A 26465-nucleotide genomic window follows, 5' to 3' on the forward strand; every position below is an offset into this window, starting at 1 on the left:
CGCACAGCGTTTGTGGAGGGCGTGTTACGTGTAGCCTAGGGCTTGTTTTCCCTCTTTTCCCGGTCCAGTTACTTCTTTCTGCGTTCACTGGATTGGACGATTTATAGGCTACGTTCTTTTGCGGACTCTCATGTGGCCGGTTCAGTATTAGACCCCTACCCTTTTCTCCACATTATCCCTGCCCCTTCCTTTCCCAGGGCTCTCCTACCTCCCCCGTGTTGGGTAGTGCATCCAGGGGGTCATGGCTCTCTGCTGTCCTTGAGTGGGGGGTTTCTAGACCCACTTGTTTGTCCCCGTATCTCTTCCAAGTGATATATAGTGGTACAGGGTTAGCACTTCTTGCTACCACACTGGAGTCTGTCTCCTGCTCCACTATGTGTTGGCTGGGGTGGGCCTTCCTGTTGTTCTTCTCTCCGGTCTTGTGTCGGTGGCGGTTAGTGTTGTCCTGTACGTCTTGATGCTTCTTGATTCACCTTTTTCTCCTTGTCTGGAAACACCTGTTGTCTTGTCTGGTTCGGCCTTGCCAGAACTTCTTTTGCTTACGTTTCGGGAAAAGGGGATGATGCGTAACTTGCTTTTGCAATGCGATGTCCCTTTGGACCCCATCTCTTAGAGTAGGGATATTGAAATCTCTACATAGGTCTGATCTTTGAGGCTGGACACTATGCTTTTATTAAAGTTCCTCCCAAGGTATTGCTTTTCCTACACGCTACCATTGGCGGTTCTATTGTGAAGAACTCCTACGAAGAGCTTTCACTATTAGTGACTTCAGGCAGAAGTTGTCTTAACTTGCAATCCTTTTATCTTATGTATGTGCTTTTGCCTAAATAAATTATTATTATTATTATTATTATTAACCAGCTCGTTGAACGACAGAACAAGCAAAGAGAGTACCCTTTCTTGAAAAGTACAAGCTTACAGTGTGTACACTCTTCACAACAGTACAAGCTTACACTGTGTGCACTCTATAAAACAGTACAAGCATACAGTGTCCACTCTATAAAACAGTACAAGCATACAGTATGCACTTTATAAAACAGTACAAGCATACAGTGTCCACTCTATAAAACAGTACAAGCATACAGTGTCCACTCTATAAAACAGTACAAGCATACAGTGTCCACTCTATAAAACAGTACAAGCACTCTATAAAACAGTGCAAGATTAGAGATGGGGGCACTCTCTACGACAGTACAAATTAATTAAAACATTAATAAACTAAAGGTGATTATACAAATTTATTCTGTTCTGTTGTATAAAATGTATTATATAAAAGTCTTACAAGAGGTAATGAACCTATGAGGTGGTGGGTATCATTAGAGTGAGACACGCTTATATTAAGTCTATTGTAGTCACAATAAGGCCACAATAAGGCCACAATAAGGCCACAATAAGGCCACAATAAAGGCCACAATAAGGCCACAATAAAGGCCACACAACAAAGGCCACAATAAGACCACAATAAGGCCACAATAAGGCCACAATAAGGCCACAATAAAGGCCACAATAAGACCACAATAAGACCACAATAAGGCCACAATAAGGCCACAATAAGGCCACAATAAAGGCCACAATAAAGGCCACAATAAAGGCCACAATAAAGGCCACAATAAGGCCACAATAAGGCCACAATAAGACCACAATAAGACCACAATAAGGCCACAATAAGGCCACAATAAGGCCACAATAAAGGCCACAATAAAGGCCACAATAAAGGCCACAATAAGGCCACAATAAAGGCCACACAACAAAGGCCACAATAAGACCACAATAAGACCACAATAAGGCCACAATAAGGCCACAATAAAGGCCACAATAAAGGCCACAATAAGACCACAATAAGGCCACAATAAAGGCCACAATAAGGCCACAATAAGACCACAATAAGGCCACAATAAAGGCCACAATACAGACCACAATAAGGCCACAATAAGACCACAATAAGACCACAATAAGGCCACAATAAGGCCACAATAAAGGCCACAACAAAGGCCACAATAAGACCACAATAAGGCCACAATAAGGCCACAATAAGACCACAATAAGGCCACAATAAAGGCCACAATACAGACCACAATAAACCCACAATAAAGGCCACAACAAAGGCCACAATATGGCCACAATAAAGGCCACAACAAAGGCCACAATACAGACCACAATAAGGCCACAACAAAGGCCACAATATGGCCACAATAAAGCCACAACAAAGGCCACAATAAACCCACAATAAAGGCCACAACAAAGGCCACAATATGGCCACAATAAGGCCACAACAAAGGCCACAATAAACCCACAATAAAGGCCACAACAAAGGCCACAATACAGACCACAATAAGGCCACAACAAAGGCCACAATACAGACCACAATAAGGCCACAACAAAGGCCACAATAAACCCACAATAAAGGCCACAACAAAGGCCACAATAAGGTCACAACAAAGGCCACAACAAAGGCCACAACAAAGGCCACAACAAAGGCCACAATAAGGCCACAACAAAGGCCACAACAAAGGCCACAATATGGCCACAATAAAGGCCACAACAAAGGCCACAATAAACCCACAATAAGGCCACAACAAAGGCCACAATAAGACCACAACAAAGGCTACAACAAAGGCCACAATAAGACCACAACAAAGGCCACAACAAAGGCCACAATAAGACCACAACAAAGGCTACAACAAAGGCCACAATAAGACCACAACAAAGCCACAACAAAGGCCACAATAAGACCACAACAAAGGCCACAACAAAGGCCACAATAAGACCACAACAAAGGCCACAACAAAGGCCACAATAAACCCACAATAAGGCCACAACAAAGGCCACAATAAGACCACAACAAAGGCTACAACAAAGGCCACAATAAGACCACAATAAAGGCCACAACAAAGGCCACAATACAGACCACAATAAGGCCACAACAAAGGCCACAATAAGACCACAACAAAGGCTACAACAAAGGCCACAATAAGACCACAACAAAGGCCACAACAAAGGCCACAATAAGACCACAACAAAGGCTACAACAAAGGCCACAATAAGACCACAACAAAGCCACAACAAAGGCCACAATAAGACCACAACAAAGGCCACAACAAAGGCCACAATAAGACCACAACAAAGGCCACAACAAAGGCCACAACAAAGGCCACAATAAGACCACAACAAAGGCTACAACAAAGGCCACAATAAGACCACAACAAAGCCACAACAAAGGCCACAATAAGACCACAACAAAGGCTACAATAAAGGCCACAATAAGACCACAACAAAGCCACAACAAAGGCCACAATAAGACCACAACAAAGGCTACAATAAAGGCCACAATAAGACCACAACAAAGCCACAACAAAGGCCACAATAAGGCCACAACAAAGCCACAACAAAGGCCACAATAAGACCACAACAAAGGCCACAACAAAGGCCACAATAAGACCACAACAAAGGCTACAACAAAGGCCCCAACAAAGGCCCCAACAAAGGCCACAATAAAGGCCAGAAGACAGCTGTAGTGAGAGAAGCCTCGCGCCCCGCACACCGGCCCAGCGCGGCCCGGCCCCAACATTCACATGGTAATGAGCACGTGGTCCTGCTCACACAATCCTGGAAACTGGAAATTATGAGCCGCCACCTGGAACTTGGGACGGAACTGTCGTTAATCTCAGGGGAAGACTGACGGGCGGCGTTGATGGATGACGGGGCGGTGATTCCTGGAACGGCTGTAGAGCAGTGTTGGATGACTGTTGCAAGTGACGGGTGACTCGTGGAAGTGACGGGTGACCTATGGTAGTGACGGGTGACCTGTGGTAGTGACTGGTGACCTGTGGTAGTGACGGGTGACCTGTGGTAGTGACGGGTGACCTGTGGCAGTGATGGGTGACCTGTGGTAGTGACGGGTGACCTGTGGTAGTGACGGGTGACCTGTGGCAGTGATGGATGACCTACGGTAGTGACGGGTGACCTGTGGTAGTGACGGGTGACCTGTGGCAGTGATGGGTGACCTGTGGTAGTGACGGGTGACCTGTGGTAATGACGGGTGACCTGTGGTAGTGACGGGTGACCTGTGGTAGTGATGGGTGACCTGTGGTAGTGACGGGTGACCTGTGGTAGTGATGGATGACCTGTGGTAGTGACGGGTGACCTGTGGCAGTGATGGATGACCTACGGTAGTGACGGGTGACCTGTGGTAGTGACGGGTGACCTGTGGTAGTGACGGGTGACCTGTGGTAGTGACGGGTGACCTGTGGTAGTGACGGGTGACCTGTGGTAGTGACGGGTGACCTGTGGTAGTGACGGGTGACCTGTGGTAGTGACGGGTGACCTGTGGTAGTGACGGGTGACCTGTGGTAGTGACGGGTGACCTGTGGTAGTGACGGGTGACCTGTGGTAGTGATGGGTGACCTGTGGTAGTGACGGGTGACCTGTGGTAGTGACGGGTGACCTGTGGTAGTGACGGGTGACCTGTGGTAGTGACGGGTGACCTGTGGTAGTGACGGGTGACCTACGGTAGTGACGGGTGACCTGTGGCAGTGATGGATGACCTACGGTAGTGACGGGTAACCTGTGGCAGTGATGGATGACCTACGGTAGTGACGGGTGAGCTTCACAAAGTTCTCACATACCAGATCCTCGTCATATCTCAGTTCCTGGTCCTCATATCTCAGCTCCTGGTCCTCGTATCTCAGCTCCTGGTCCTCGTATCTCAGCTCCTGGTCCTCGTATCTCAGCTCCTGGTCCTCAACTCAATGTGAAATGGTCAGCGCCGAATCCATAGACTTTAGCATTAGTACAAATAATTATGAATTCGAATAATGACTGGAGGGAGGGAGGGAGAGACAGAGACCCCGGGCACTGCTGGGCATCCTAACAAATATACAATATATGACGCCTCTTCTGCTGCCTAGGAGGCCTGGTCGACGACCGGGCCGCGGGGTCGCTAAGCCCCGAAATCCCCTCAAGGTAAGGTAGTCCCCTCACCACCACTAAACAATTATGTTCATACACAACTCATTACACATGAGTAATACTCATTATTATTTCAATTGTTTGAGGTCACCTGAGAAAATCTCAGCAGCCCGGACCAGGTGATTGGTCAACAGCCCGGACCAGGTGATTGGTCAGCAGCCCGGACCAGGTGATTGGTCAGCAGCCCGGACAAGGTGATTGGTCAGCAGCCCGGACCAGCTGATTGGTCAGCAGCCCGGACCAGGTGATTGGTCAGCAGCCCGGACCAGGTGATTGGTCAGCAGCCCGGACCAGGTGATTGGTCAGCAGCCCGGACCAGGTGATTGGTCAGCAGCCCGGACCAGGTGATTGGTCAGCAGCCCGAAGTGACCGCCTGAAGTGTAGCCACTATACCCTCGGGGTCTGCCCTGACCAGGCTTTACAACCTGTCTTATTGTTGGAGGGTGTGGCAGTGACTGCAGCAGCAGCAGCAGCAGCAGTATCAGGAGTCTGCAGCAGCAGTATCAGGAGTCAGCAGCAGCAGTATCAGGAGTCAGCAGCAGCAGTATCAGGAGTCAGCAGCAGCAGCAGCAGCCAGCCCTGTAGACCCCGCCCTCCCAAGCCCCCCACCTGCTGCGCCTCCCGCTAAACAATGTTAATCCCAAGTGTTGTAGTGATCCGTGACAATACTGTCGCTTACATCTGCCCGCCCGCTCATCTACATAATTACCGCATACGCTTATTGGTCAGTTCCAACGTCCAGGATATGTGGAGGTCACTGTGGAGGGTGGTACGAGGACCAGGATATGTGGAGGTCACTGTGGAGGGTGGTACGAGGACCAGGATATGTGGAGGTCACTGTGGAGGGTGGTACGAGGACCAGGATATGTGGAGGTCACTGTGGAGGGTGGTACGAGGACCAGGATATGTGGAGGTCACTGTGGAGGGTGGTACGAGGACCAGGATATGTGGAGGTCACTGTGGAGGGTGGTACGAGGACCAGGATATGTGGAGGTCACTGTGGAGGGTGGTACGAGGACCAGGATATGTGGAGGTGACTGTGGAGGGTGGTACGAGGACCAGGATATGTGGAGGTGACTGTGGAGGGTGTCACAAGGACCAGGATATGTGCAGGTGCCATGGGGCAGGATATATGTGAAGATGGAGCTGTTATCCTGCTATCTCACACACAAATTCCCAAGGGCTCTTGATCAGTATTACGCGTCTCGGGAAGTAGGGGAGAGTGTGGCTGTTATCACTGTTATCTTGCTATCTCACACCTCCACCACCACCGACTCACTCCACTTCACTAATTCTGCACTCATTTATGTCAACAAATGTACGCAGAAACAATTCAGTGATCTATATATGAAGGATAATGCCTGTTTGTCTGACCGACAATGTAGGCCAGACGCTCGGGGCTAGCCCCATTAAACTTTGCACTATTAAAGGTGATTTTATGGGGAGTGTTATAAGAGGGTCAGGGTCGGCCCTCATGCCCCCCCCCCTTTATCACTGCTACCTTATTCACTCTTGTGTTCATGATGATATCCTCATAATGCACCTAGAGTCTGCCAGTGCAGACTACTTATCACATGCCTCTGTATGACTAACCATCCTGTGTGATGGGGAATTTTAGCATCACGTAGCTAGCTTTTTGACACACTGTACTTCCCTTCATATAGTCTAGGGTAGCTGCACAAATGCACATGTACCTAAATGTGTTCATGAAAACAAAAAAAGTGTATTTAGATATTGAATTGACAAAGGTTTATCCGATTGAGAGATTTGCATTCTGTGAGCAGCCTTTTGGTTACAGTGATAAAGATAGTGTTTACGAAAAATGGTTACAGTGATTGGAGATGGGGAGGGATAGGTAGGGTCTGTGTGGGGGGGGGGGATACCTGGTTGATGGGGTTCTGGGAGTTCTTCTACTCCCCAAGCCCGGCCCGAGGCCAGGCTTGACTTGTGAGAGTTTGGTCCACTTGGCTGTTGCTTGGAGATGGGGAGGGTGTGTGTGTGTGTAAGGGAAGAATGACGGGGAGGGGGGGGAGATGAGTTTTGCCCAACGAGAAGCATGTAGGCAACTACCTAACCTGCCAAGACTGATGCTCGTTAGTCCGGGAAAGCGTCAAAATTGTGGAGGATAATGTGTGAGGACAGGTTGTGTTCCCTGTGTGTGTACAGGACCCAGTGGACACGGAGCCTCGTCACGCACCTCACGCTAAACGGCTCAACAATGAACACGATGAATTGATTCATTGATGACGATTAAGCCACACCAAGAGGTGGCACGGGCATGAGTAGCCCGTAAGTGGTAGATTTTTGAGAGTGAATGTGATCTTTGGGGCAAAGAAAACATGATTAAGATCTGCCAGAGCGTATATAGCGCGGGGTGCGGTCCCTAGTCCCACACGGGAGACATCTCCCGTCACGCAGCGCACCTCCACAGACCTCCATTATCAGCTCTTGATACTGATAATGGCTCAAAAGGGCCACCACTTACGGGCTATTCATGCCCGTGCCACCTTTTGGGTGGCTTAATCTTCATCAATCAATCAATCTCTAGTCCCATTGTGTCTCACGGAGGTGCTCTTCTCACAACACACCAGGGTGTTGTAGTGTTGTAGTGATCCAGTGTTGTGGTGATCCAGTGTTGTAGTCTTCATGGTCGCTGGCTAGAAGCTCCTGGGCTCCGACCTCACACTCCGCCCCGCTCTCTTCCTCTCTCCGTTAACAAAACAATCCTACCTCTTACTCCTTCCAGAAACGTACTAACCCAAGCAACCCACTTAACCCATAAAGTGCGATGTACAGAAGCCGTGAATAGTTGTGAACCATTAGTTTTTTCTTAGTGGGCTGCCTCTTGAATGTTACGATAACGTAAAAAATGGGACCTATTAGTTGAGACAATGGGTTGGTCCTATTCTTCATATTTTTTCACTCGTATTGTGTATGTATTTATAAATTTTTCACATTAATTTTAAATGAGTTTATTTACAGGCTCTGTGGCGCAGTAGCAGCGCGCTCGCCCAACACCAAGCCAGCGATTTCGTCAGGGTTCGACCCTGGTCAGAGCATCATGTTCCAGTATCATATGTTCCAGTATCAGAATCCCAGCATCATGTTCCAGTATCATATGTTCCAGTATCAGTATTCCAGTATCATATGTTCCAGTATCAGTATTCCAGTATATGTTCCAGTATCAGTATCATATATTCCAGTATCAGTATCCTGTATCCAGTATCAGTATCCTGTATCAGTATCCCAGTATCATATGTTCCAGTATCAGTATCATATGTTCCAGTATCAGTATCCCAGTATCATATGTTCCAGTATCAGTATCCCAGTATCATATGTTCCAGTATCAGTATCATATGTTCCAGTATCAGTATCATATGTTCCAGTATCAGTATCATATGTTCCAGTATCAGTATCCCAGTATCATATGTTCCAGTATCAGTATCATATGTTCCAGTATCAGTATCCCAGTATCACAATCTTCCTTAACTATGTTGAAAACCTTAAGAGACAATTGTTTACCCTTGTGTGTGAAGCCAGGCTAAATAGAGTTACTTAAGAAAATTGTTACTGAAAGAATTACAGGCTGACTTTCAATTAATACTGAAAGTATTGAGATTTTCATTTGTTGTACACAGTGAGCGTTGTGTCTGGCGTCACAGTACCGTGCAAGACCACCACCACCACATAGCCCAGTACACCCAGCACACGCCTGCATGCTGCCACTGCTGAGGTTAAGATTATAAACATATCCTGGAGCCAGATTCACGAAAGCACTTACGCAAACACGAACGTGTACATCTTTCCTCAATCTTTGACGGCTTTGGTTACATTTATTAATCCGTTTACAAGCATGAAAACTTCCCATTCTATTGTTGTTACTGTTATAAACAGCCTCCTGGTGCTTCGGAGCTCATTAACTGTTTAATAATTGGAAACAAAGCCGCCAAAGATTGAGAAAAGATGTACAGGTTCGTAAGTGTTTGCGTAAATGCTTTCGTGAATATATGAATAGACTATGAGTATAGTGACTATATATATAGTATAGTATACTATAGACCCACCACACCAGGGTCTATATCTTATATAATAAGATAAGTAACTTCAAGTCTAGATCAAACACTACAGCACCGAAGCTACTCAACAGTGAAGGGCTAAAAATTAGCTTACTATAAGCTAAGTGTGTGCACTCACTGACCGTGTGCTCCTGCACTCTCACAGTCACCACACAGTTACCTTTCACCATCACGGTGCCATGTGGCAGCAGGCATCATAGTGCCTACACCGAGACCAACTGTGGCACTCACTTACTCCCAGTTCCCCCTAACCTAATGTTTTTTTCTCTCTGATGTAAATATTGGAGAGAGGTGTTGAGGGCGAGGCGTGACTGTGCGGCTGTAACAAGCCCTACACACACACACACACACACACACACACACACACACACACACACACACACACACACACACACACACACACACAGCTGCCACGGCCAAGCCAACTAACTCCCCGACACATATCATCAACTGTCGAAGAAAATCATTCGATATCAATTAGAGTGATGCACAGTTACGCGCGGGACTGACGCCAAATTTTACGCTTACTTATGCAAATGTCCCGCGCGGAAAATCAAATTTCATGCCAAAGCCGCGTCACAATGGCGGGGGAAACAGTTGACGCGCGGCGAGCGATTAGACGCGGGATCATGGGTAAACGCTCACGGCCCGCCCTACCAATATGCTACATTAGACACAAACAGTTTACTTTATTAATATTTCCTGGAGAGTCCGTCCACCCTCGTCTGCCAGGATGATATCTCTCTGTTATTAGTCCGGCCTCCATCGTCTGTGTTCTCTCTTCCCGCTCTTATTGCCAAGTGTCCATCATATCTTCCCCCTTCCACACTACTATTTTGTCTCTCTCTCTCTCTCTCTCTCTCTCTCTCTCTCTCTCTCTATAATATATATATATATATATGCAAACAAGCCTGAATGGTCCCCAGGACTATATGTAACAAGCAAGGTCGTGTTGGTCGAGCGGTTAAGGGATCCTGTACGCCAGCAGAGTGCTCCTGGCAGTATGGGTTCGAGTCACTTCTGGGGTGTGACTTTTCAGTTTTTTATATATATATATATATATATATATATATATATATATATATATATATATATATATATATAGATATATATATAGATATATATATAGATATATATATAGATATATATATATATATATATATATATATATATATATATATATATATATATATAGAACCTAACCTTGTCAAAGTCAATAATACTGACAACATAAAGTACACATACACAATATCTTACATAAATATATATAAAGTGGTAAAATTGTGGTCCCATAGCCTCGGAGAAGGTAATAAAGAGCATTCAGAGAAAACTTGACGTTTCACTCTAAATACATATGAGTATTTGCTTCCCCTACCACCCAATTTTTAATTATTATTATTATTATTATGCACTTTATTATACAACGCTATACAATTATACATCTGATTTGTTACAAAATGTGAACAATTAGTGGAAACAAAAGGTAATTTCTTTCCTAGAGGCTGTAAATTTCTTCGAACTGCTCCGACGACTTCAAGAACCGAGGATGCAGTGGGCATTTCCTCTCTGGATCTCCACACCGAGACGCTGGAAAAAGACGCTTGCAGCTCTAGCGTTCTCTGGTTGTTTCGATGAGGCTCGAACGCAGATCACTGACAAACCTCCAGCTATCACTGAGAAAGCTATGAGACGCGGGTGTTGCGCTCTACACAGCTGTATGCTGCAAAATCACCTCATTCCTAATGAGGTGACTTATAAACTGTCGAAGGTACAGTTGTATGTACATGTCTTGAGGTTATCTTGAGATGATTTCGGGGCTTAGTGTCCCCGCGGTCCGGTCCTCGACCAGGCCTCCAGCCCCCAGGAAGCAGCCCGTGACAGATGACTAACTCCTAGGTACCTATTTACTGCTAGGTAACATGAGCATCAGGGTGAAAGAAACTCTGCTCATTGTTTCTCGCCGGCGCCCTGGATCGAACCCGGGACCACATGTCAACGACACATTGATCGCAACAGTGTGAAACCACATTGAAATACATAACAGTTAGATGGAACTGGACCACCAGCAGCAGAGACACTGATCAACTCGTCCAGATACAGAGCAAGAAGCTGAGCCACTTGGGCAATAAAGCTGGGATGAGTATTAGGAAGATCCTTCAAGAAATGCATCTTGATGGCCACTTATCCCACCTTGACACATAGTCAAGGAACACGTTGCAAGGAGCAGTAGCGTGTACTTTGTCTCAGATGATTCTCTAAATACATGGCGGATACATGTTGACTAAACCTTAAGTAATTAATATTAGCTGCATTTATCCTATTGGAACGAAGTTGTCATGACTTTACATGACAATATCAGGGACGTCCATCATACGTCCCTGCTTAATGTCAGCACATCAATAAAGACAACATTCAGCACAAAATACACTTATATGCTTTATAAAGCAGGATGAGTGTGTTCAGGGTGAAGCTTGGCCACACTTGTTGTTACACCCAGTGTGACACCCTCACCCTCACACCCCTCAGAAACTGTCTTGAAGTAAAAGCAAGAACAACATATGACAAAGTTAATATTCTAAGGGACACTCAAGTGACGTATACGGCGTGAGTAGGGAGTCGGAAACGCTTTTCTTGGGCTGTGGTTCGAGCTCCTGCCTCGTCGCTAAGGTAATACTATTGATATGGGGAAGTTGTGAATAGGATAACTACGTTAGGAAGTGGATGACATGTGTTATGTGCTAGAGGGGACACCCGGCGGTGCCCGGGTCCACTTCCTGCCTAGATCTCCCCCCCTACAAATCTTCCCCCATCTTCTGTTACACACACCCTTCCTATCTCCCATCTCCCCCAACACACGCCCTCCCTGCTTCCCCATACTAAACCTACCCAAACCTCTTCCTCTTACCTACCTAAACCTCTTCCATACACCCCCTTCCCGTCACCTGCCACACGCACACACTGGCAGCCAAAAGGTTGTTTTCCAGAACGCAACTCCCTAGTTATAGCACCGCTCCTGTGCCAGGTAAGTCCACTACGGGCTCACCATAGACCGTGCTACTTGCAACTTTTGGTTCTCAGTAGCTGAATCTAAAACTAAAACAACAACAACAACAACCCAACTCTGTCATCTGAACATTCACTTTAAATGACAATATCTGAATCCACAGTTGCTATCATAATTCGGTAGATCATTTATGCAGCTGTCTTAAACTATATGAAGGATTGCACGGTGCTAAGATATCACCATCTTGCAGGATGGTTATCTTGAGATCATTTCGGGGATTAGCGTCCCCGCGGCCCGGTCCTCGACCAGACCTCCTTTTTGTTAGACATCCCCAGGAAGCAGCCCGTAGCAGCTGCTTAACTCCCAGGATGCCTATTTACTGCTAGGTAACAGGGAAATGAGGGTGAATGAAACTCTGCCCATTTGTTTCCGGGGATCGAACCCGGAACCTCAGGACTACGAATCCGATGCGCTGTCCACTCAGCTGTCAGGGCCCGCTGACAGATACTTAAGTCATAATATATTAGTATGACATAGTCATAGTCCAGTTAGAGCTGGACAGGATAGTCATATAAGGCGAAGTGATCAGTAACCTGTACTGGAAAATTTTGCCTGTAGTAGGGAAACATCCAATAGGACACGAGAGGTAATAAAGCAATTACTAGGCTCCAGGCGCCTCATACCGGCAGGACTGAAAGATCTAGTGACTGGACATTCAATAAAGCAGTGCGCGAGATCAGGACCGAATCCTTGCTCACAGAGTTTGCACCTGGAGTGCTCAGGATTGGGAGATCCGTCACCTGTAGCCACCTGCCACAGGTAACTGGTAGCCCCCAACCTGATCCGGGCAACCACTAAGTCGCACTGTCTGGTGGACACTAATTTTGTTATTAATGTATTTAGGACCACCTGCATTTACGCAGCCACTCTATACAATGTGAAGGTGGGTACATAGTGTGATGCTAAAAGTCCCCATCTCGCAGGATGGTTAGTCATGCAGGAGTCATATAATCAGTAGCCTCCACTAGCAAATTTTGGGTGCATTATGAGGATACCCTCAAGAACACGAGAGTTAATAAAGGGTTTGTAAAGCTCCTGAATGTACACATTTTTTGTTTAACGAATGCGAAAGTCTACGGACTCGGCGCTGAATATTTCATATCTACTAACTTGGTGAAAGGAGCGAGGACTGTTGATGGGGGAGTGGATGGGGCACTGGGGTCATATTCGACCCTCACACCACTCACCTCATACAGGTGCACTTGCGACCTGTACCATGTCAGTGGGTCACTGGGGACCTGGTTCCCCATATAAATAGGTACGATGCATACACATGTACACATTACAATATACTGTATATATATATATATATATATATATATATATATATATATATATATATATATATATATATATAATGTTGTACCTAATAAGCCGAGTTTTCCTGATATTGTATATTTTTAGATTTTTCTTTCTTACGGAATAATAAAGCTTTCCATTATATATGATTTTTGTTATTTGAGTTCAAACATAGAAATATGATCAAACCAAACCTATCCTACCCTAAGGTACCTAAGCTAACCTACCCTACCCTAACCTAACTTATTTCACCCTAACCTACCTAATCTAACCTATCCTAACCTAACCTACCTAAGTCAGAAATTCACGTTCTTAATATAATCATATTAATTCAAATAAACCCATTTGAAAAGAAATATTTGAAGATACCGAAAATCACTCTGCTTATTAGGCAAATCGGCATACAAGGCCCGATCACTGAGCGTTCTGGCTGTTAGGTACGACGTTTTATATATATATATATATATATATATATATATATATATATATATATATATATATATATATATATATATATATATATATTTGAGTGAGGTGGGAAGGATGATGTGGCATTAGAGGATATTAATAGGGTATTAAAAGTATCAACACAAGACAGAACACGAAACAATGGATATTGAATAGAAGTGTTTGTAGAAAGCCTATTGGTCCATATTTCTTGATGCTTCTATATTGGAGCGGAGTCTTGAGGTGGGTAGAATATAGTTGTGCAATAATTGGCTGTTGATTGCTGGTGTTGACTTCTTGATGTGTAGTGCCTCGCAAACGTCAAGCCGCCTGCTATCGCTGTATCTATCGATGATTTCTGTGTTGTTTACTAGGATTTCTCTGGCGATGGTTTGGTTATGGGAAGAGATTATATGTTCCTTAATGGAGCCCTGTTGTTTATGCATCGTTAAACGCCTAGAAAGAGATGTTGTTGTCTTGCCTATATACTGGGTTTTTTGGAGCTTACAGTCCCCAAGTGGGCATTTGAAGGCATAGACGACGTTAGTCTCTTTTAAAGCGTTCTGTTTCGTGTCTGGAGAGTTTCTCATGAGACTAACGTCGTCTATGCCTTCAAATGCCCACTTGGGGACTGTAAGCTCCAAAAAACCCAGTATATAGGCAAGACAACAACATCTCTTTCTAGGCGTTTAACGATGCATAAACAACAGGGCTCCATTAAGGAACATATAATCTCTTCCCATAACCAAACCATCGCCAGAGAAATCCTAGTAAACAACACAGAAATCATCGATAGATACAGCGATTGCAGGCGGCTTGACGTTTGCGAGGCACTACACATCAAGAAGTCAACACCAGCAATCAACAGCCAATTATTGCACAACTATATTCTACCCACCTCAAGACTCCGCTCCAATATAGAAGCATCAAGAAATATGGACCAATAGGCTTTCTACAAACACTTCTATTCAATATCCATTGTTTCGTGTTCTGTCTTGTGTTGATACTTTTAATACCCTATTAATATCCTCTAATGCCACATCATCCTTCCCACCTCACTCAAATGTAATGCCACATCACCCTTCCCACCTCACTCAAAAGTAGATAAAAAATCAGGGAAATGCAAGTTCTAATCAGATATATATATATATATATATATATATATATATATATATATATATATATATATATATATATATATACTCAAGAAACTAAGAGCTTAATGCAGGAATGAGGTTGGTGGTGGTGGTGGGTGTAATCTTGAAGTGCGCGGGTACGCCTGCGCGCCAGGACGGCGGTGACAGCGCCTGCGCCGCCTCCAGGAGTCAGACCTCAACTAATATGGAGCCCAACAGCTGTTTCCTGGCGACCAATCACCGCCCCTTGCTGCTACCTTGCTCAACTCCCCCAGAATTTATGTGCAAGATTCCCCCCCCCCCCTCTGTGAAGTGGGCCTTTCTCAAAACTAATTTGCCTGACAGATACGTTTATTATATATTATGTTAACAACGTTGTTTACATTTTGTAATATAAATAACGGGGGGTTTGATGATGAATTCGATCTAAATTAACGCTCCACTAAAAGATTGAGGTTCACGGATATTTTTTTTGGGGGGAGAGGGGTAGGGAGGGGGGGGGGGAGGAGGCTGTTATACAACTAATAAAGTGCTGGATTTCCATGATGGATCTTTAATGTCTGCTGCTCGACGCCCTCCCCTTCTCTCTCTTCTTTTTGACCCGGCACGCGACCATTCCCAAGTGTTTCGGACGCAACATGATAGCAAGATTCACCGATATTACGAAACTATATAGGCCTAAATATGTTATATATATAAATATTTGCCTCGTACATACAGCCATCCGCAAGCATGATCTTGTATATTTATTTTCCCTATAAACGATAACTGAAGTAATAAAGAGAATGCGACTCATAAGCGGACCCTTCCGACTGAAAGAGGACCAATAGCGTGGCGGAGAGCTGTGATTTTGGCGGATAATATTTGCTGTAGTAATGGTGGGGCGGAGCCTGGAGTATTTGATGGTGTGTGGTAGAGGGGTGTGTGTGTGTGTGTGTGGCGGGGGGGAGGGGGGGGAAGGGGGCGGAGGAAAGGCGGGCAGAGGGAGGGTGAAGGCGTCACTGTAGCAGCAGCAGGTGCTTCAGTGACAAGTGCACCACAAAGTACCCTCCACACCACAACTACCATCACCACTACCGCCTTCAGTCGGGTTACCAGTGCCCTGCCTTGCCCAGTGACACATTGGGGTTCCAGCCTCGCTCAGATAAGGATATAGGCTACGCTGAGGAATAGCGAAACACCTCAGTCTTGGAAGAACTTTAAAAACATGCAAGTGTGTGAAACAGGATGAAGCAAAAATGTATTGTTATAAATCACTAGTGTATGTAGCAAGCAGAACCGTAGAAGAGGTTCCTGGCCATCTACAACAGCCATCGCTAAAAGCCCACATGCCCTTGTGAACAACATTTGTCTGGAAATCCAGGTGTAGACGCGAGCAGAAGGTGGGTGTGAGTGAGAGTGGGCGAGGGTTGGGGGTTTAGTGAAGCAAGAAGACTTGGAGTGGGCAGTGTGCAGGGGCACAACCGCCACGACGGTGGGCGCCATGTCTGCGGGGTGTCTGGGGCGGCCCCTCCCCACCTACCCCTCTCAACCCCCTGACCACACCACACCAAACTTATGGGACATCACCTCCACAGGTGAGACATTTACTCATTTCTCTCTTATCTCAGCCCTAGTGGTATTGCGGGTTTTATTCGTGTTAGAAAAATTAGCTCTCCAAAGTTCATTTTCACACTTTGTATTTTGGTCTGACGTGTAGAGATGCGCTTCGCAAGGTCACTCCTTACATTCTCAAAGACTAATTTAGACTCAAAGACTTTCCTTCTGACAAATATATATATATATATATATATATATATATATATATATATATATATATATATATATATATATATATAAAGTTGTATTTAAACATTTCTGCACTTATCTCGCCTATTTTCTGTAATTAAAAATATGTATACATCTTTAACGCCAGTATATACATTATATAAATCCATAAATGGAAATACAGTAATAATAGACAATAACAGGCTACACAAAATGCAATGTTTTTCCTTCCGTCGTGATCACTATAACTGTTGAGGAGCTCGGCTCGCATGAATCTCGAACATATTCTTTCCTTGGTAAAAATTATTATTTGCGATTTTTTGTAATATATATAGAGACCCCGTATAGTGGGAGACGGTCGGCCGAGCGGACAGCACGCGGCACTTGTGATCCTGTGGTCCCGGGTTCGATCCCAGGCGCCGGCGAGAAACAATGGGCAAAGTTTCTTTCACCCTATGCCCCTGTTACCTAGCAGTAAAATAGGTACCTGGGTGTTAGTCAGCTGTCACGGGCTGCTTCCTGGGGGTGGAGGCCTGGTCGAGGACCGAGCCGCGGGGACACTAAAAAGCCCCGAAATCATCTCAAGATAACTTAAAATTATGGGGTTCTTATCTTGAGGTTATCAATTACTTTAGAAATTATGGGCTTACATATTAAACAATTCAAGGCAAATTTAATATTGAAAATAATGAATTCTAATTAGGTAATATAGTCTTTATTTATTTTAAATTATTAAATATTTTCTACTTTCAAGTATTATGTAACGTTAAAATCGCTTGCCCATATAATGTGTAAAACTATAAAATGCTAAATAATAAAGATTAAATCCTTACCTAACCTCACCTAGGCATAAATACTGGAGTACACGTGCAGATTTTAGTGTGCTATATTTTTAGAAACTTCAGAAAACATAAAAAGTACATTACAGTACTTTATTTTCTAGCTCCTACAATTACCAGTAATAATTGTACCTTGACATTATTATAAATATTATAGTAAAAATAATAATTGTTATTTATATAATAAAGTAGGCATCAGAACATGTTATAATGGTTAATAATAAGTACACAAGTTTTATATTGTTTAGGCCACTAAAAAAAACTGTAAAGCCTAGTTTTACTCAAAATCATTATATTTATAATATTTGTAATTTAATTGTATAAATACTTTAAAAACCTAAATGTTCTATGTCTCAAGAAAGACAAAAGTTCAAGCTAAATTTTAAATCCTTTATTACTAAAATATCTAAAGTTTAAGAGAAAAAAAAAAAAAATATATATATATATATATATATATATATATATATATATATATATATATATATATATATATATATATATATATTGTACAGTGTGTGTAAATCACTAAACCATTACCGCGTGATGAATGTGAAATATTTAGCCTTGAAGGAAAATTTAAACCAGAAATGATTTGAGCGTTTTCGTGTTAGTCAACACATTATCAAAAGTACGAAAGCAAACAAATAAGAGGTAAAAATAGCCTAAGCTACTCTATTCCTTTAATATGTATTTTATTGTCTCTAACGTACTTGAACATGAAAGCACAAAATTATCATCAAAGGTACTTTTTGATAATGTGTTGACACGAAAGCGCTCAAATCATTCCTGGATTCGCTTAAACCTTCGTAGTTACAATATATATTCGCATATACTGTCCAGTATTTCTGTTTCCACGCCCACTACTGCCGGAGCCTAAACAGGCTTCGATAAATTCTGTAATGAACGGAGATTCGCAAAAAATGCTGAACGTTTAATGTGCCATCAGGAAGACAGAGTTCTTATGCATCCATCATAAGGTATATGACTTAAAAGGAGAGCAAAAAAGAGATGCATAATTTAATGTTTCTTGCGATCCGTAGGGGTACCCAAAGCCTCTTAGAATTACGTACGAAATTAAATAATATAACATATTTGTTTACTACAACGTTGGTGCTGAATTTAGGATATAACAAAATATATTTTGATAGGGTAAAGAAAATTATTTTATGACGAAATAAGACAAAAATAGGTGGCAGGTGACGTCAGGTCGATGGGAGCAGCAATTTCACAAAAATTATCGATAGTGGTTACATATAAAATTCGTTAATAATGCTAACGTTTTATACGCCATCTGAGAGACAGATATAAATGTTATTGTGATCCCTGTATAAAGAATATTGCTTATGTCTGAGCAAAGATATAAGGGTAGGCATCGCAGGTGCGCGCCCACTATACTCAGGCTTCCATAATATCGCCGGATTCTAGATACATGTATACGATTGGTCAGTTCTCCAGCTGTGCCGGTAACGCCATTGGCTAAATGATCAGATGATCAATGTTACCTTCTCTCTGATTGGTCAAATGAAGACATCCAACACATCTGAAAATCGCGCCAAATCTGCCGCCGGCGACCCGGGGAGTGTACATACTGACCTGGAGCCAGATTCACGAAAGCACTTACGCAAGCACTTACGAACGTGTACATCTTTCCTCAATCTTTGACGGCTTTGGTTACATTTATTAAACAGTTTACAAGCATGAAAACTTCCCATTCAACTGTTGTTATTGTTATAAACAGCCTCCTGGTGCTTCGGAGCTCATTAACTGTTTAATAATGGTAAACAAAGCCGCCAAAGATTGAGAAAAGATGTACAGGTTCGTAAGTGCTTGCGTAAGTGCTTTCGTGAATCTGACCCCTGTACGAGAAGATGACCCCGCGCGCACAACACCGTGACTCTGTAATATCAACCCCACAACTACCTTTACCTTTCTCAAGGTATATGTGATCCGAAAAGCTGACTGTACACTATTAAAAAGTGGCAACTGGCTAATAATGAGATGTAATGCAGGCGTGACACCGGACTTTGTACTCTACGCTCCTCTCAGCATCACTCTTCGTTTCTGTCGGCTTAGCATTTCATAGCTAGCTCTTGAGGCATACTACGCAACCCCTTCGTATAGTCTAGGGTATAGACTATACCCTAGAGTATCCCTATAGACTATAGTTATAGGTATATCTATAGAATATAGTTACAGATAAACGTATAGACTATACTCTCTTAGCTTTATCTAAATCTGGTTATACAAATAATCTGTAGGCTTCACTGTGCTAGGCTTCTACCATTGTCAACACAACTGTTCAACTACTCCGCGTATCAATACACATACCACTCAAAATTAAGGATGTTTAAATAGCAACACATTCACTCTAATATAAAAGACAGGAAGGAATGAAGACACTATCAGGGGAAAAGCGCCAAGCCATTACGACTTTATAGCACTTGGAAGGGGTCAGGATAAGGATTTGGGAAGGGACGGAGGAAAGGAATGGATGCCCAACCACTTGGACGGTCGGAGATTGAGCGCCGACCTGCATGAAGCGAAACCGTCGCTTTACCGTCCAGTCAAAGTGGCTTGTATACAACGGCAAATGAACTGTTTAAATCAGTGTTTCCCAACATTTTGACAGTTGCGGCCCTATTTTCTAATATTCATCCGCTACATCCTGCTTCACTTTCGTAACTGAAACAATTTGCCCCCATCTGGACATTCACCATTTGTTAATTCTCGATGATTCAGATCTACCAGTACTCGCAATTCAGGATCCGCGACCCACCAGGAAACATTTCACGACCCGCTTGGTCAGAAAACACTGACGGAAGACTTCCCAACTAAGAGAAGTGTGTGGAGGCCCGCGTGTCGACCTGGCCGGAGTAGCTCAGGAGTGCGAAGGAACACTTGTAGCCCCACATGACTGTGAAGGCTGATATCTGCTGTAATGGAAGCCAGCGGTACTGTCAATGTGCACCTGCATGCTAAAGCCTAGTACATTACCTTGATCTTGTTACACGTGAACCCAGCACTCGCCCACTTGAGTACAACTCTCACACCCAAAAACACTAATCAACATTTCTAACAATGTCAAGCGATATTGAACATACTTATAATTTACATATTGATATATTTAGTATTAAGTGTTGCATATATCACCCGGATATAATAAACGTTTGTTTTAATATCTCGCGGGCTTTTATTCAAATATGAAAACGGGTAACTGACATGAGCTAATTTTAAATTTTGATAGTAAACACATCGGACATTAAGCACAGAAACAAATGAATGTGGAAGGTGAGTAAATCTGGGGAAGTTTTGCCATTGTGGGTTATAAGCGACGCCCTATACTAGCGGGCGCTTCCCTGTCCCACTAGTTGGTCCCTCGTTACTCATGGTGGACGGTCACTCATACACCCTCGTCACTCATGGTGGACGCTCTCTCATACTCCCTCGTCACTCATGATGGACGGTCTCTCATACTCCCTCGTCACTCATGGTGGACGGTCTCTCATACTCCCTCGTCACTCATGGTGGACGCTCTCTCATACTCCCTCGTCACTCATGATGGACGGTCTCTCATACACCCTCGTCACTCATGGTGGACGGTCTCTCATACACCCTCGTCACTCATGGTGGACGGTCTCTCATACTCCCTCGTCACTCATGATGGACGGTCTCTCATACACCCTCGTCACTCATGGTGGACGGTCTCTCATACTCCCTCGTCACTCATGGTGGACGCTCTCTCATACTCCCTCGTCACTCATGATGGACGGTCTCTCATACACCCTCGTCACTCATGGTGGACGGTCTCTCATACACCCTCGTCACTCATGGTGGACGCTCTCTCATACTCCCTCGTCACTCATGATGGACGGTCTCTCATACACCCTCGTCACTCATGGTGGACGGTCTCTCATACACCCTCGTCACTCATGGTGGACGCTCTCTCATACTCCCTCGTCACTCATGATGGACGGTCTCTCATACACCCTCGTCACTCATGGTGGACGGTCTCTCATACACCCTCGTCACTCATGGTGGACGGTCTCTCATACACCCTCGTCACTCATGGTGGACGCTCTCTCATACACCCTCGTTACTCATGGTGGACGCTCTCTCATACACCCTCGTCACTCATGGTGGACGCTCTCTCATACACCCTCGTCACTCACGGTGGACGCTCTCTCATACACCCTCGTCACTCATGGTGGACGGTCTCTCATACACCCACGTCACTCATGGTGGACGCTCTCTCATACACCCTCGTCACTCATGGTGGACGGTCTCTCATACACCCTCGTCACTCATGGTGGACGGTCTCTCATACACCCTCGTCACTCATGGTGGACGCTCTCTCATACACCCTCGTTACTCATGGTGGACGCTCTCTCATACACCCTCGTCACTCATGGTGGACGCTCTCTCATACACCCTCGTCACTCATGGTGGACGCTCTCTCATACACCCTCGACACTCATGGTGGACGCTCTCTCATACACCCTCGTTACTCATGGTGGACGGTCTCTCATACACCCTCGTCACTGATGGTGGACGGTCTCTCATACACCCTCGTTACTCATGGTGGACGGTCTCTCATACACCCTCGTTACTCATGGTGGACGGTCTCTCATACACCCTCGTCACTCATGGTGGACGCTCTCTCATACTCCCTCGTCACTCATGGTGGACGCTCTCTCATACACCCTCGTCACTCATGGTGGACGCTCTCTCATACTCCCTCGTCACTCATGGTGGACGCTCTCTCATACACCCTCGTCACTCATGGTGGACGCTCTCTCATACACCCTCGTCATTCAGAGTTAAATCGCAAGTTTTTCCCTGAATGCTCTGTTCCCTTCTCTGAGGCTGTGGGTTCCTATAATTGCACCAGAGGTGGTACCCCGTATATATATATATATATATATATATATATATATATATATATATATATATATATATATATATATATATATATATATTTTATATATATATATATATATATATATATTTATATATATATATATATATATATATATATATATATATTTATATATATATATATATATATATATATATATATATATATATATATATTTTATATATATATATATATATATATATATATATATATATATATATATATATTTTATATATATATATATATATATATATATATATATATATATATATATATATATATATATATATATATATATAATTAGCATTGCGCTACCTCGGAGCATTTGAACATGTAATGTCAAATAACATACACGTACTGATACAGACAATAAACTGAAAGACGTTATAGGACACATCATACCTGTCAATTATAAACGTCTCACAATTAAGCGTTGAACAAAATAATTGATGTGAAACGCAGGGGGTTTCAACTGGGGTGAGAGCGGCCGTACAGCCTCGCTGTGGTGCAGGAGAGAGGTCCAGTGGCCCGGTGTCCGCCATTTTCTTGTAACGCGCGGCGCTCCATTCTTGACTACACTCTTGCCTGCCACTCTTGTTGTTGTTTTAGATTCAGCTACTCAAAACAATAAGTTCCTAGTAGCACGGGCTATGGTGAGCCCGTATTTGGAGGCTCTTTGGAGCCATTAGCTGTATCAGTGGCTGATAGTAGAGATCTGGCGATGGATGGGGGTCTTCATGCTGCCACTCTCGCTGTTTTGTTGTTATAGATTCAGCTACTCGGAACAGGTTCCAAGTAGCACGGGCTATGGTGAGCCCGTAACTTACCTGGCAGTGCCACTCTCACTCAACACGGGTTATATAACCCTCAACACCTTAACTTGCACTCTTACGGGCTATTCATGCCCGTGCCACCTCTTGGGTGGCTTAATCTTAATCTTTATCAACTTGCACTCGGCCAGTTAGGCATTTGCTTTGTACCGAACAGTTGTGTGGTTGAAGAAAGACGAGAGAAGCAAACTTTAAGAGTAACTCTAGAAGCTCTCTCTGTTTTGTTGCTATCGCTGTCCTTAATTAAGACGATGAGCATTGTATTAGGAAGATCAGTCCCATTTCACCATCACTGAACCTCTTTTTTTTTCCCCGCCAGTAGCATCTATGTATCACTCGTCACCACTAATACCGTCAACGCTATTTCATATCAGAATATTAGGCCTTAGCGTGTCACCCAAGTTTTAACCTCAGAACATCAGACTACATTAATCTGCTGAAGGTATGCTAGCCGGGCCACAACCACTAGTGCATTTTTCTAGGCTAAGCAGGAGAGTTTCCAGTGAATTTGCTTCTACAATGTTAATTGGCATATTGCTCAACTGATCGGCAATCATATTTCCGGACTAGTGTTTACCTATATTAGTTTTCTGAATTCAAACCTATTCAGTCTGAATCTTTTATTTCGTGTCCTCTCCCTCTCTCTCATCTAGGGAATTAATATTGTTTTCTTGGTCTCACGTTATAAGCGAGATTCATAATGCCATTCTGTGCAAATTTTCAAGATAATTTACACTGGCATTAGAAATATTTTAGTCCAAAGATTTCATACTTGTGATGATTAAAGTTCTGAATTTCTAAAATTTGTGATTTTACGACAATAATCACGCTAAGACTTATGAAAATATTCCATTAAAATCCATCAGTCTTTGGACACTCCACTTTGGAGTTTTACAAACTTCTTCATCTATACTATGCTAACCAGTTTCCTGTATGACACCCATGCCTCTACCTTCCTTATCAATACCTCGTGTGGAACGGTTTTTAATTACGTTACGTTATATATTATACCATATTTCAACTATATATTTAAAAGAATGGGGAATAATTTGTTAAATATAAGTAAACCTCAGTAAAGCCATGCTGTGAGCCTTTTATTAATCTGTGTTTTCAAGGTTTACAAAATGGCTTTGGCAATTATAGATTCAAGCAATTTTCCCATAAAAGATGTCAAACTCGTTGACTGTGTTCGACCTTTCCCAAGACAAGGGTTGACAAAGCTCAGCTTAACATCTTTGTCGACATTGTCAAGTACTTTCAATAGCTTCTGAGGCGGGTTGGCTTTAATTATATATTGTTACTTGATCTTGAGAGTAACTACGTTACTTGATCTGCCCCAATTAAGGATTAATCTCTGCTTTCTTTGTTACATAAACTTTCCTATTCTTAATTTGTCTATACACAGTTTTCTTTTTTCAGTATTGTTATTTACTGCAATGGCTATCTATTTTCGGTTGTTCTTGTGCAACCTAATTTATATTCTTCAATAAATGATATTGCATTGTACCTTGCAATACCTATCCATCAGCAGTTGATACCCCTTTACCCTGCATATTTACTATAGCCAATTCTACGTTGCAGGCAGAATGCCATACGACTGGGATTCCGACTATATTTTTAATTATTTACTGAAAACTTCAAAAACTGGTCAGCAAAGCCTCGCTACAACATATTAACCACCCTGGCCCCCTTCCACCGAGGAAGGTAACACCGTGAACACTATAGATAGTGTCCATGTTGCCGGCGTGACGTCAGCCATGCCAGCCCCAGCAAGGCAGGACAAGAACATTCTAGGACTCCCACCCTTCTTACACAATACTAGGTCAATGGAAGCCACCAAGGACAGGCTGCTGTTACTTTGCTCACTATACTTATGAATTCGCCATGAAATTCGAGTTTTGTGGTGATGATAATTTAATGTTGTAGTGATGGTGGTTGTGAGAGTGTTCCCGAGAGAGAGAATTACTAAGGGAAAGTGCCATTACGATTATATAGCATCAGTTTTCCTGAGGTGACATGCGTGATGCGTCTCAATACGCCCAGGCCGGGGTCGCCCACCTTGCACACAACCTACCTGCAACAGTGCTCTGGGCATCCACAGGGAGCTGTGATCGCGTAAGGAAACATTACCATAGGAAGGCCATCGTGTGCGTATTAGCTAACTTGGACAGGTTGTAGCATCAACCGAGGGTAGGAACACAGGGACGGTCGTCATCTTGCGAGCGACACACTGGTCAATTCTGCTTCAGGCAATGGCATGAGATTTATGTTGAGTATTGTGCATGATGATGTTTGATTGTTGCATTGACAAGAACTTAGTGTATAGGTTATTTGCGTGTCCATATGATGAACTGCGCATCTTCATGAGCGCATCTCTCATTTTGACTACCGAAGTGATTTAAGAAAGTCAGATTTGACCATTGGCTGTCTTAACCAACCCGCCCTTCTAATAGAGCCTCCATAAAATCCAAATGTGTATGAATACACCCTGGCTTCCTGTCCACCAACACAATGAATTATAATTATTACCGGGTGTTTCTGTGAAACCAAACGTCTAGGAAGATTGCCACTCACATTTCTTGTCTTAACACCATATAAGCCATTAGCACACTAATGGCACAAATTGTGATGCGGACCCTAGAGTCCTCATACTTAATTGTAATTAAGGATTCTCACGACTAAAGTGAATCTCTACCCGGTGAACGCCTGCGCGAGCTGGACTAACCATAAGTGCTGTCCAGCTGGGGCATCCAGGCCTTGTACCACTGCTCTTGGTGGTCACTTGGTGGTCACTGGATCTCGACGGCTTCAGCCTGCGAAATTGACAATGTCCCATTTTCTGTTGTAGGTCCTCTGGCACGTTAGGAGAGGGTACTTTAATACGACAATTTCTTGACGTTGGGAAACTTTAGGACGGGCTAGTGTGTTAGGGGGTCTTCTGTGAAAACATAACGAACATACCATTGTTTTTGCTTTTTCGTTTTCTTGAAATGTTAATATTTTCGCAAGGAATATCTTTACTTAAATGAATACTCTGTGCTGGTATAATGTTGCGTAGGCCACCACCCCATGGCGTCGGAGCCCGCCAAACACACACCGAAACTACGACGTTGGTACAACGTTC

General features: G+C 43.7%; 1 protein-coding gene across 5 annotated transcripts in view; it reads right to left on the bottom strand.

Annotated features, from left to right (window-relative positions):
• The window catches only part of LOC123759407 (transmembrane ascorbate-dependent reductase CYB561), a 107247-nt gene that overhangs the window by 57849 nt on the left and 22933 nt on the right, over positions 1 to 26465 (bottom strand). The window contains exon 1 of one of the 5 annotated variants that reach the window (XM_069335210.1): positions 4626 to 5506. The exons of 3 other annotated variants lie outside the window; for them this stretch is intronic. In XM_069335210.1, coding sequence (XP_069191311.1) covers positions 4626 to 4639 — 14 coding nt within the window. In that variant the 5' untranslated portion in view covers positions 4640 to 5506. Of the gene's footprint in view, positions 1 to 4625; positions 5507 to 26465 lie in introns of those variants that run through there. One more of the 5 variants, XM_069335213.1, reaches the window with a different exon arrangement.

Source organism: Procambarus clarkii, chromosome 32 (assembly GCF_040958095.1).
Source record: "Procambarus clarkii isolate CNS0578487 chromosome 32, FALCON_Pclarkii_2.0, whole genome shotgun sequence".
Taxonomy (NCBI): Eukaryota; Metazoa; Arthropoda; class Malacostraca; order Decapoda; family Cambaridae; genus Procambarus; species Procambarus clarkii.